Source organism: Fukomys damarensis, unplaced genomic scaffold (genome assembly GCF_012274545.1).
Source record: "Fukomys damarensis isolate Sample0158 unplaced genomic scaffold, DMR_v1.0_HiC HiC_scaffold_16, whole genome shotgun sequence".
Taxonomy (NCBI): domain Eukaryota; kingdom Metazoa; phylum Chordata; class Mammalia; order Rodentia; family Bathyergidae; genus Fukomys; species Fukomys damarensis.
The window spans coordinates 43830768-43843553 of record NW_022900928.1 but is presented as its reverse complement, the minus strand read 5'-3'; the positions used below and the strand labels follow the sequence as shown (position 1 = coordinate 43843553).

Genomic DNA, 12786 nt, shown 5'->3' with positions numbered 1-12786 from the left:
GCTTGTTCATTTTCTAGGCTGTTAGTGATTTCCAGGGGATCCACCAGGTGAATCCCAGCCCGAATTCCCTTTCTAGGGCTTCTCTGATTCGTTAGAATGATAGGCTGAGCCTCAGATGCATGGGCTTAACCTATATACATTACTAAGTCTTTAATATGGCATTTCATGAATGGATACACTGAAAGCAGACATGAAATGGAACTCAGCAGCAAAATACTTGTAGAGCAATGAGAATAAATTAAGCACCTACTTTATTCATTGTTTATTGCCTCATAGCTCCTAAGTACTGTGTGATTAACATCAACAGTCCAGCTACTTTCAACCTGACCAGAACATGTGCAATACAGTAAAGTGCCTATAATAGGGTAGTGGAACATGGCTTCCAGGAGATGGCACATAAGTGGCAGAAAAAAGGGAAAGATACTGAGTATTTTCCATGTGGTTCATGATGGAGGAGGGGATAGGAATAAATAGAAACAATGCTAGTGGAAGAAAAATAAAAAGAAAAACAAAAAAAAATGCACTCTAACTGATGATTGACCAAAATTCAATGCTGTACTTATCATTTCAAGCCAATTAAAAAAATTAATTTAGGAAATGCAGAGTTTTGATGAACACCCAAAGAAATGTGTGAATTCTGTAAGTATACCCTTTCTCGGGGAGGGTGCTGCAAGAAAAGATTGTAAAGATTCCAGAGAAATGGTCCATTGTCATGGAGAATACATATTTCCTTGCATTACAAAGAAGGAATGGTAGAAAGTCAGAGGGTCTATCAGAAGCAATTGGTGGGCATGCTCAGCATAGTGCAGTGGTGAACAATGTTATGTAAAAAGAACGCTGTCCAAATAGATATTTCTAGTCATTGTTTGGATATTTAACTTCCTGTGTGAACCTGGGCAAATCTCCTCCATTTTAGTATGTTTCCTGTTTTATGAAATATGAGGGCTGGACTAGCAAATCTTTAGGACCTTACCAGTTTTCTGAATCCATGGTCATTCCATTTCATTCCACCATATCCTGACTGCAAACCATTTTGTAATTTAGAGGAAATGTAATTTCCCAAAAGATGAAGAAGTATCTATCATGTGTTTAAAGATATCGAAGCAAAATATCACGTGCTTGTCTGGTATATATTTAATTGCAGAAGTATTCTGCAGAAAATTAGGGGAAAATCTTGAAAAAAGAGATACTTTACATAGGTCAGAGCAAATGGTGGGCACCATTTTCTTTGGTGACTTCATGACTGCATTAGGATCTTCATTACTGTTTCAGCCTGGCAGTCTCCCTCAGAGAGATGCTGGGTAAGCAGCAGTGACTCATCAGCATTAACCTCCTTCTAATATTTCCTGGCAGCAAAAAATGAATTGTTGATTTTACTTTGATGGTTTTTATGTCATTGCATTATCAAAAATGTAGCAGTGATTCAATTCTAGCCATTAGTTTGTAACTTTCTCTATGACTCTTGCAAATATACTTCTTACATAAAAAAATACCAAAGACCTTACTGTCAAAAGCAGCTTTAGTGAAATTCATTTATTTCAAAAGTAGTGTGGATAATGCCTCCATTGAGTAGGTCTGACCAACAGACAAGAAAAGAAAGGCTGAAAAAACATGTGAAGTGTATCCACTTATGCAGGAAGTTTGGGAATGAAAGGAGAAAAATTTTTAAATGGCACATGTTCAGAAACACTAACCCCTACAATGAAGTAAAAAGATTACATGTAACTGAAAAAATCTAAAAGTACATCTGAGTGGATGATATGTAGACTCAGGACAGTATGGTTATACACCGATGCCAGATGTCATCAGAAATTGTGAACACAGAGATTTGCTCATTAAGCAGATAGTGCAAATATGCATTTTATTTACCATGGTCACTGTGTAGGTGGCCATAATCTGATTGAAGCAAAAGAGAAAAGTCACTCAACTTGTCAACTTTAACTTTTGGGTACTGGGTTATTGTGTTTCCAGTGGAATAATTCTCCTGTCAGTTTTGGAAAGTCATAGCAAAAGCCCACATGTCAGATGGGAGGAAAACCCCAGGGTGTAATTAAATATTATACATTTTTTAAATTGAGGTTTGTTGTGGAAAATTATAAAATACTGTTTTTAAAAAGCACAGTTTTGCTTTAAGTTTATACAAATGGCAGTACCAAAGCGAAGTTAACTGAATTGGAATAAAACATGGCGTTTGGTGTTTTTCTAACATCACTGAGAGCAGAGGAATCTGAAGGTACGCTGTACTTGCTGGCAGGATTTTCAACACAGTCCATTTCCTAAAACCTTCGTGTTTGCTTTCCTCAAGAGCAGCCTTACTGAGTATTGAGTGCAAGCACATATTTGTATATAGGCCCAGAACACACACAATTATAATTTATACACAATAACTAATCTACTTTCCTGTTTATAAAGTGTAATTATTTTTATAACGATGATGCTACCAATTTAGAATAACATGTACCTTTTATCTGCGTTATTAAGAACTGTGATTATTCAGGCTGAAAACTTTGAAAGTGTCACATTTTCTTTTTATCCTGAATTTGTCAATTTTGCTTAAACTTCTAAATCTCATTCTAGAGAACAATGAAGCAAGAGAGGCCAGTTCCTGCAGTCAAGTTAGAATTATAGTGACGGTTGGAAATATTTACCAGAAAACATGCAACTGGAAAATCACATTCTTCCTAATGTTTGAACAGCATTTACCTTCTCCCAAGCCCACAAGGTGGAACCCAAGGACCCTCACAGTGCTCTTCACAGAGAACTTTCCCGAAGATCATAAAACCCAACTATATCATATTGGATGCTTAACACAAACAAAAAAACTCAGCATACTAAACAGGTTACTCAAATCTAATTTTATAGCTGAAAATTGGGCAGCTTATTAAAAAAATAGAGTTGATTTTATAGGCTTTAGCCCATTTCATTTTTTGATATTTTTTTTCGTTCATCTAAGATACTAACTTTTCCAACAACCATTGCTACTATTTTCATTTCAGTGGCTCAAAATTACATGCAACAACACTTCTCTGATTGTTGCCAGTTATTAACACTGCGAGGACCGAAGCTATCACACTTTCCGGGGCACAACGCTGCACAAAGCCATACAAAATCTGTTGTTTAAAGTGGTGAGTGAACTCATCCCCTACTCTCCTCAGCATTCTTAGCCATGAACGCAGGTACCTCTACAAGGGTTATTGGTCCCCTCTCAGAACCAATTTCTGAGCCTCTCCTTTTCACCCAATTGGGTCAAGCTTGCTCGTGAATACTGTAACTTGTGAAGAAATCCTTGAGGAAAATGTCATATTTCCACAGAATTCTCTCCATTGAGACACAAGCCTGGCCAATCCCCTTCCACTTTTCCATGAAAAACAGGACAAAGAGCCCGCAGCGTGTTCTCTACACTTGGGTCTGGTGCTGAGTCTCCACAAAGGGTATGTGAAGACTGGCGAGGCTGAGTTCTCCCACACTCTCATAGTCACTCATAGCCACTTCGGAATCATCAAAGCCGCAAGTGGCCGACACATCTGAGGACGAGGTGCCTCTGGAATTGTGCAAGGATAGAGGCACACTGTCTGCTGGGCCTGTGGCCTCTGTGCCTTGGTTCATGCTCACAGCAAAAGTACTAAATTCACAGCCAACAGGCGGGCCCACCAAATCTGATTCGTTGGGGAATGGGTGAGGAGGGAGGTACTGGCTAGGGTGGAACTGGGGCCTTCTCCTACAGTCTGGGCTCAGTGTGCTGGCCAGGGAGACAGGCTGGGAGGGTGGTAGGGCCTCGTATTGGTCCGGGAAGTCTTCTGGGAGGGGAGGGGGCAGCTGGTCCTGACTCAAAAACTCTTCCTCATGAGGGGGTGGGTATTCACTGTCAATGTCATAGCCCCCCAGGTAGTAGTCGCTCTCCAGCTCCCGGGCACTGCCCTGGTGTGCAGACCCTCCATCCGGGTTCTCGTAGTTGGGCACTTCCTCTATGTCTGACAGGCGTGCTCCCGGCATCCAGTCAGAGGTGTCCCAGTGATAGGCTGTGGGAGAAAGGCCGTGAAAATTAATTTTGTCAGACTGGATTTGGGGCAGGGCTGGCAAAGGAGTAGAGAAGGACCTGGCATGCAATGCTTAACATCCAGGAGACCCTAAGAAGCCAGGGGTCATCAAGGGTCATCACGTGTTACTTACATGGGTGACTCAGAGCCATGCTCGGGTCTGAAGAGAACAAGTAGTGGCAATTTTGAGAGCTGGTGCTGCTTGCCGCAGAGCCCACACTCAGCCCCACAGCCAGTGAGGTCGTGCCAAAGAAACACAATTGGAGAACCCCTGATCCCCAACTTGCTCTTCCCATCCCATGCTTGCAGGGAGCCAGGCTGGCAGCATGCTGGCAGAGAGAGATGCGTCCACAGCACTGTGGACCACAGAAAGCAAGTAACTGTGCAGGCAAATTGATGCGTCACACACAGGGAGAAGGGCAGATGGAGCTTTTGCTCTCAACACAGCACACAAAACACCTGGAACATGCAAAATTTACATCAAAGAGACTCAGAGTGGAGGCACGAGGGGGACAGGTAGGAATGAACTCAGCAAAGCAAAAGGCAAAATAAAATATTATTCTGGGGCTGTGACAGTCACCTCGGTTGTAGTTCTGTCCTTGGTCCATAACAGACACTGTTTAAATAAAAGTGAAAAAGTAAATCTAACAATCTGCATCATGTGAGGAGAGATAAAGTAGAGCATTTTAAAGACTTAAAAAAAATGCTTCTAAGAAACTATGCGCTATGACTGTTTAGTCTTTAAAAATTTTCACCATTGTTATTTATAAAATAAAAAGATAAATCCTATCTACATCATGCTTTAATTTTATGAGAGCATTAAGAAAAGTTATCTGATTAAAATTAATCCCTACGCTACTGTAGCTTTTGTTGCTTTCATTAAGTATCTCCAGTTCACAATAGGTGCTCATTAAACACATGTTGAACGCAAGAATGAATTTAACATTAATCTGGATTCCAACTAAGGGGACACCCTTCTTTTAGAAGGAATTCTACAAGAAGAATACTCCATATATTAAAAAAATTATGAACTAGATATTTTTTCAAACTTGTTAATTTCATTCCAATCCATAAAGAAACATCCAGTATCTTATTTAAAAGTACCTGCTTAATGCCCCCTCTGTTGATGAAAATAATTCCTGATACAAAGTAACAAGGAAGAAAAATTGCTAATATAATAACTGTTCATGCAGAGAAATACTATGGAAGAAAAAAGTAAATACCTTCATTCTCTATATTGTCAACTACATTGTTGACAAGCTGAATGACAGTCACTATGGATGCTTGAGGCAGGAAAGGAAGACAGGCGAAGGGAAAGGAAGGACAGTTTCAGGTTAGCTGTGTATTTTGAACACATGTTAACTATTTTTAACAAAAAAAGTGAAGGTACTGTATACAAACACCGAAAGCCTTCCCATAATCTGTCTTTCAGGAACTGTGTCTAGAAGGTGCTGGGGTTGTTGGAATGAAAAAGAAAAGCAGCAAGTCTGGGGTCTGTCCTTCTCAAATGTATGATTGGCAGAGTTTTCTGGGTCATAAATTCCACCTCATGGCCCAGCAAAATTAATCTAGGAAGGCAGTGGCTCATCAAGCTCATGCTAATTTCTCATTAGCAACTCCCAAAGGCTCTGAAAGGAAGACAACCTCACTGTTCCCTGCAATAATTACTTAGTGACCAGTCATGCTGCTCTAAACCTAATGCCAGTGACCTTTGCAGATCTGATGGCTTCTCAGTCAAATAAAGCCACTGACAGCCCAATCAACTCAGGGCCAGCTTCTGCTGGATGTGCAGACAGGAGCCAACAACCGGTATCTCAAATAGATAAAATCACATAGAAGATCTCCATGGTTTATTCGGGTTGCTTTCATGGCAGATACCTGTAGGTTGTGGAGAGACGATTAGGTTTAAAATGAATCTGATGAAAGTTCCTGCCACCACCTGCTTGAGTTAAGACCAATCAAATGAATCATGAAAGTGCATGCCTCTAAGGGCCCATGAGAATGGTCAGCCAGAGCCATCGCTGGTGCCTCCACTGCCTGAGGGGTTCGAAGCTGTACCTTCTTGACATATGATATACAAAGCAAAATAGCTGTAGCTATTCTGGCTGTGGATGAGAAAAAGAGCAGGCACTGAGGCCAACATCTGGTCAAAGATCTTTGCCTTTGACCTTCTGTGAGTTGTCAGAAATCCACTGTTTCATGGCTTGGCTTACTGTTCCAGTGCAGAGATACAGAGCTTCTAAGTGGAAGACACCTGAGGGTGATGGTGGTGAAAATAGATCATTCTACATCCATATTACTTCTTTGGTCCTGGAGCTCACCTGTCTCTGCGTTTCCCTTGAAGGCAGACTGCACCGTTTTCATTTTGTGCTTCTGTGTATAAATACCCAGGATATGACTCAGCAAACAAAGGAGACTCAGCAAGAGTTTATGGACTGCATGATTACATAAATTAATAAGTACCCAATTTTTTCCATTTGTTGCTAATTGGGAAAATGGCCTTAGGTATACATTATGGTAAGTCTGCCTGTCATTGTGATAATGATTAGAAATTATTTTTGTTATTTTATCACCATATGATAAACATTTACTATTCTGTGGCAGTTTCTGCTCCCCTCCCTGGCTCTGTAGAGAATAACCCAACCTCCAGAACTGGTTCCTCAGCTCAGAAAACTCAGACTAGCATTCCCCACCCTCGCCATAGGTGGAAGTTTATAAGATGTGGAGATGGCAGCTTTGGGAACATCGAGCAGTCTGCGAGCCATACGGACTTGCATGCAGCAGTCAGGGAGGAGGACATTTTCCTAAGGCTCTGCTTCATAGACTTTTTCATTTTTGGTTTTTTGAGACTGTGTCCAACCTGTGGCAACTTTCCTGCCTCAGCTTCCTGAATGCTAGCATTATAGGTGTGCACTACTTTGTCGGGCAATTTTTAATAGAGTCTACTAAAGCCCATGACTTGAAATGATTATAAGGGAGATTCAGTGAATGAAGATGCCCCTGGTTCTATAGGAAAGTAGTATCTCTCTGCAGTAATTCCTAATGGTGGAGGTTGGATGTACAGAGAAGAAGGAAGAGATTATCGCTAAAATAAAAAAGTGGATCTCTTTATCTGCTATAAAGTGTCACTTGGGAGGAGGTAGTTCTATCAGAAACCAAACTAAAGAGGATTCACTACTGGAGGCCCAGGGGAACTTTGTCAACCCCTGACGGGTCCGCTCAGAGCTGCCGTGTATGGGGTGTTTTTTTGGCAATGACACATAACTATAGAGTCACTTAGAAACTTGGTGAACACGCTCAAAAGCCCAGGAAGAGGTCCAAACACAAAGCTGGTTGGACCATTGCCTCCCCTCCTACCCTTGTGTTCCAGCGCAGTAGCAGACCCCACCCACACAGCATCCAGGAAGTTCTCCTTACCATTGTCCTCCCCGGAATCTGACTGGAAGGAGCTGAGGGACTGAACTTCAGAAGTGCTGCCTTTGTTACTGCCTGAAAAGCAGGTTACTTCTCCCGGGTCATCCACCCCTTTGTCTTCGCGAGCAGCCACAGAGAAAGCAGAAATGACATCGGGTTACCTTGTGCATATTTTCAGCCCTGCTCCCCAACCCTCCAACCTAGTTCATGTCTCAGGGCTCTTTCATTTGCTTAGAGAAAATAACAGCTTCGCAATAGAAAACTGATTGTGCCATCGGGGGCAAAGGTCTGTCAATCAAATGATTTACATTATGGATTTGAAACCCTTAACCCATGGTAAATGAGTTTCCAAACAGCTGACAGCTGAAAGTAGCTGCTCCCTTCTCCAAGTGAAGCGGCTGTGTGAAGAGTGAAAGGAGAACCAAGTGGCTGCATTGCTCTTTGCCATTCAGACTTAATTTATATCATTTCCATGAACTGATGTGGTGTCGACATCAGGTTAAATGAGATTATTTTTAAAATAGGGGTATAAATATTTTATAGGCAAGAATACCGCTACATTTATTCTGGCTTCCATCTCTGGGGAGCCAGTGGAGTTTTCAGCTCTGCCTTCTAGAGGGCAGTGTGGTATCATTTTTGGGAACGACGTTTTGTGTGCTGTGTCTAGTAGGTCAGTCAGTGGTGTGAATGCACCCTTAGCCACACACTTCCTTCCTCCCTACTGTACAAAGGCATCCTGAACATTAGCCCCCCCCTCACTGCTCTGCACACACCAGAGCTTCTTTCTTATTTGATGAAGCAATAAAAGCAAGCCATATCTTGAGGTTGTCAAGTGCAAAATGAATTAGTTGCCCACAGATTGTCTCACCAGCTAACTCTGCCTTGCTTAACAAAGAAGGAAATGTATTCAATAAAACCCAACAATACTTTGGGGAAAAATGTGAGTTTTGGCCTGAGGTAGATTCCGGAAATAAAGCTGTCACATCACGAAGCGGTGGCAAAAAAATGATCACTAGGAAAAGCTGCAAATCATCACATAACACGAGGGTACAAACAGACACAGAGTTGTGATTAAGGGAACAGTTCTTGCTCATGGCCACAGAAATCACTGTCTCCTCCATAAAGGGAAGTGTTAGGAGAAGGCACAATGCCTCTGCATCTACTGTCAGATGTTGAAGCCACAGAAAAACAGTGAGTTGGATGAACAACTGACATAAGAGGAGAGAGGCAGCCAGGGAGAAATCCACCTTCTAACAGCCACACTGCAAGATATGAAGATGTGCTTCAGGAGGGATGAGGTGTACACAAGCTCAGCTCAGAACACGAGGAGGGAAATGGCAAATGATCAGACACAGTGCCATGTACCAAACTCCCCCACTCCTCCTCCACTTATTCAAAAGTCTTTGTTTGCCACTACTAAATAAAAAAGAACCTAATTAGCTAGTGGATTGGCAACATTCTAGTAAAGCCCAAGTCTACAGACAATTGAAGAGTGCATATATGTATAGTTTAAATCCAAGGGCAACTGCTTAAAATGTAAATGTGTTTACAGAGAGAATGAGCCAAGGCATGTTGGGACAGCACTAGAATACAGAGATCTCATCCTTGGCCCTCCTCTCATTAAGACATCCTGATTTCCCTCTCCCTCTTTCCTGCCCAAGTTTCCAAGAAAACTGCTGGAAAGAGCACAGGCTGTGGAGTCTGATATACTCATTCCTCCCCCTTGCTAATTATGTGCCTCAGGCAAGCTATTTTACCTGTTCCAGCCTGCTTTCTCCTCCATGAACTGATGGGCTGGTAATGGTATCCATATGGCATAACAACACAGCAGGTGGGGTTACTTTTGCATTCTCACCAGATCTCTTTGTCTTTAACCCTGCCGTTGTGACTTCTACCTTGATGACTCCACTAAGGAGCATTTGAGATTCTAAGAATCTTCTAGTTGTTGAGCTCAGCAAATCATATAAAAGCTTCACTGGCTTTTATAGTACACTGTACTTCTGACCTTACCGATAATCTCTTTTGGCTTTGACACAGCAGCCCTCTCCTGTGTCTCTATTTTCTGGTTGTTTATAAATCCTGATGTCTCCCTTTCTGGTTCCTCAAGTGGGCATCTCCAAGGTTCTTTGGAAGCTGGTCTGACTACCATTTATTTGCTCTTGCTCTGCAGTGCTGAGCTCTATTCCTGCACAACCAACCATGCTGCATGCAGCTATGTCCACATTTTCACTTTTACCCTTGACTTTTCTTTCTGAAGAACAGAGCCAGATGCTGACTATCTCAGGTAACCCCACATACATCCTTTACACTGCTGTAGCTGCTTCCTGCTTCTGGAAGGCCCTCTTCAATAGTTTCCTACTGAAATTGTAATCACACTTAAAAATATCAGAGGAACACTCCCTTTATCCCTGAAGATGTTTTTTATCCCCTTGGCTGCATATGCTCTTTAGGCCCATTTGAAAGCCCTCTTCCCCTCCTCTCCCAACATATACCACAGTACTGCAACTGCAGCTTTTAAAAACTTGATGAAAAGTCAGAGGTTACGACAGGCATTGTCTTAGTCTCATTTGTTGCTAGGGCAGAGAAAAACCCTTCATCCTAACCTAGAAGCTCACAGAGGCTGTGTGACTGGCTGTCTGCTTTCTTTGCTTTCCAGACCTGTTCCAGCTCTTTTTCAGGAATCAATCATGCTGAGTAGTATCTGCTTAGAAACCTGCACTGCTGTTGCTGCTAAAATGCAGTCTCTCCTCTGGGGCTCACCAGTCTCTGACCACACTGACGTGTGCTTTCTTGCTACAGGGCCTTTGCACCCGTGGCCCTTTCCTGAGCCTTGAATCCTGCTGCAGGAAGCCAAAATGAGAGGGAAGCTTCCTGGCCTATCACTTTTCCTGCCTTGTGGCTCACCCTCTAGTTTCACGGATTCCACATTACAGCCAAACAGAACAAATGCCTTTTCTTGTCATGGGAGTCCCTGTCAGTGGAATACCCTCCTTTCTGTGGACCTTTTACCTTCTTAGATCTAATTCAATTGCCCTCCGCTCCCCTTACATCTTTACTTTAGGATTAGAAACACTCCCTTCTCATCTTCCAGAGCACACATTCTGCACACCACTTATGTGACTCCACCGCTGTTGGAGCCAGCGGGAGCCCGATTGTGAGACATGAAATTACCCTCTCTGAGCCTCATTCCTCCATTCTGCGAATGGAGTTAAGAACCATACCAGCTTTTCGGGGTGGCTATGAAGATTCCATCTAGCATAGGCCACGTTGAAGGCACAGTGCACGCGCGTGCTCTCCCTTCCTCCGCTTTCCTCCCATAGCGCTGGCAAACCATGGACAGCCACTTCATGGCCTGCAAATTGGAACTTCCTACTCACTCTCAGTTCCAGCGTCCCAGCCATTCTTCCGGATGGAGTCGCAGTCGGAGCGGCAGGGCGACACAGCGGGGAGGTTGGGGGCCACGCTGCACACCACCACGCCCCGCCGGGCAGTCAGGATGCGTGGGGACTCAGGGTGAAACGTGGTCATCTCCTGGTGCTCGCCCCCCAGACCGTCCACGATCTTATCCAGGTTGCTCCTGGAGTCGCTCTGGAAGCAGGGGGTGTAGGCCATGGGGCGCACGGGGACCTGCGGGGGCCCCACCTCCTGGTAGACGTTGCGTCCGTCACCGCCGCAGCGCAGGTTGCGGAAGGGGATTCCGTTGCTTTTGTTGAGCAGGGCAGCTGTGGCGGGGTCCTGCACTAGCGTGATGTTGTTGCGGGAGTAGTTCTTGCGGAAGACCTTCTTGCGGAAGACGATGAAGAGCACAATGAGGATGAAGATGACGAAGAGGACCACAGCGATCCCGATGAGCTCCTCCTTGCCCACGTAGGAGTGGCCGGCCTGGATGTTGGGCACCACCACGGGGCGCAGCCCGCAGTACTGGCCCACGTAGCCGGGGGTGCAGTTGCACAGAAAGGAGCCGAACATGTTCACGCAGGCGCCTCCGTTTTCGCACTCTTCCCGTTCGCACTCGTTGACGTCTTCCTCACACCTTCAGGGACAGAGCACAAAAAAGTCCTCGCCAACATCAGGACCAGCGGGCACCCACCAGTGCACAGGCGCGCAAGAAAAAGCCTATCTTCAAGAGAGAAGGAAGCATCTGAAGGAAACGCGCGAAGCATGGCAGTTGTGTGCCTGTGTCCTGTTTGTGTGTGTGCGCTAATTTAGGCATTTCTGTGGCCTCAGTGCTCCCAGGCATTAGCTTGAGCAAACATATTCCTGCCAAATCCATCTTTTTCAGGTTTTCATCCCCTACCCAGTGGGGAGAAGAAAAAGTGTTGTGGGAGAGGAGAGAAAGTTCCAAATCCTAGGGGCCAAGTGTGCATCATAATTTAAAATTGCGCAATTTTAGAAAGGACACATACTGTGTATCTTTCACATTATGTAAAACACTCCTGCCCTCCAAGTGGAACTGGCGCTAGCATAGGACCTCATAATCAAATATACCAGTGTTTCTGCAGGGAAACACGTGAGTATTCACACTCAGTGAGAGAACTGAAGACTAGAAAGAGCCTCCCAGCAATTGTGGACAGGTTGGGCCATTAAATTAGTTTGCCACTAATGGATGCTAGCCATTTTACTTCTCAGAGCTTTTGGGGTTGGAGAACTGCAGATAAAGAGCTGTGATCCTCTATGCCCATTATATAGTTTTCTGAAAGTAAAGAGGTTTTTGGCTCTCCTATTTTCCTTTAATAGCCTCAGTAATTGTTGTTCCCTCTGGGAAGCTGAGAGCTCCAAGGCTAGGCAGGTAGGTGGAGAGCTTCATAGCTCCCAGGTTCTATGCTTATGTTAGAGGCTAATGCTAACCCAGATTACTGGGGAAAATGACTAAAACATTCCGGTGAAAAATAATTAAATCAATTGTATTCTCTTTAAAGCGATCCATGTCTTGTTTTGTGTATAGTAATTAGAAGACAAGCAAGTCTTTGTTCTTTCTGACCCTAACACTCTCTGAAAGCACAGACCTTCTTTCCTTCTTCATTTCTCTCTACATCAGCAGTTGTTCTGATATATTCCATTAAAAGTTCCAATCACCTACATTTTTGGTAATCTGCCTTTTAAAATGTAGCCAAACGTTTCCCTAATTTGAACAGATTGAGGCCAGGTCACCCAGAAATTAGTTTGAATCACAAAGTATTTAAAAATAAATGCAGGTTTATTACTTTAAATTACATCCAGCAATTCAAAGTCGGGTAAGTATTTCCTGGTAAAGTCCTCAGGAGATTTGCTTTAATGAATACATAAGACTGATCTGTAATTAGAGTATCACTTGCTTGAGATTATATATATATAT

At 43.5% G+C, this 12786-nt stretch overlaps 1 protein-coding gene across 6 annotated transcripts in view; it reads right to left on the bottom strand.

Annotated features, from left to right (window-relative positions):
• Nucleotides 1-1269: 1269 nt before the first annotated feature.
• The window catches only part of Fat3 (FAT atypical cadherin 3), a 516493-nt gene continuing 504976 nt past the window's right edge, over nt 1270-12786 (bottom strand). For 3 of the 6 annotated variants that reach the window (XM_010633703.2, XM_010633704.2, XM_033764274.1), the window contains 5 exons: nt 10829-11484; nt 7455-7568; nt 5261-5320; nt 4618-4653; nt 1270-4019 (listed from right to left, as the gene is read on the bottom strand). In XM_010633703.2, coding sequence (XP_010632005.1) covers nt 3397-4019; nt 4618-4653; nt 5261-5320; nt 7455-7568; nt 10829-11484 — 1489 coding nt within the window. In that variant the 3' untranslated portion in view covers nt 1270-3396. Of the gene's footprint in view, nt 4020-4617; nt 4654-5260; nt 5321-5897; nt 6411-7454; nt 7569-10828; nt 11485-12786 lie in introns of those variants that run through there. The other 3 variants (XM_010633705.2, XM_010633706.2, XM_010633707.2) reach the window with 2 other exon arrangements.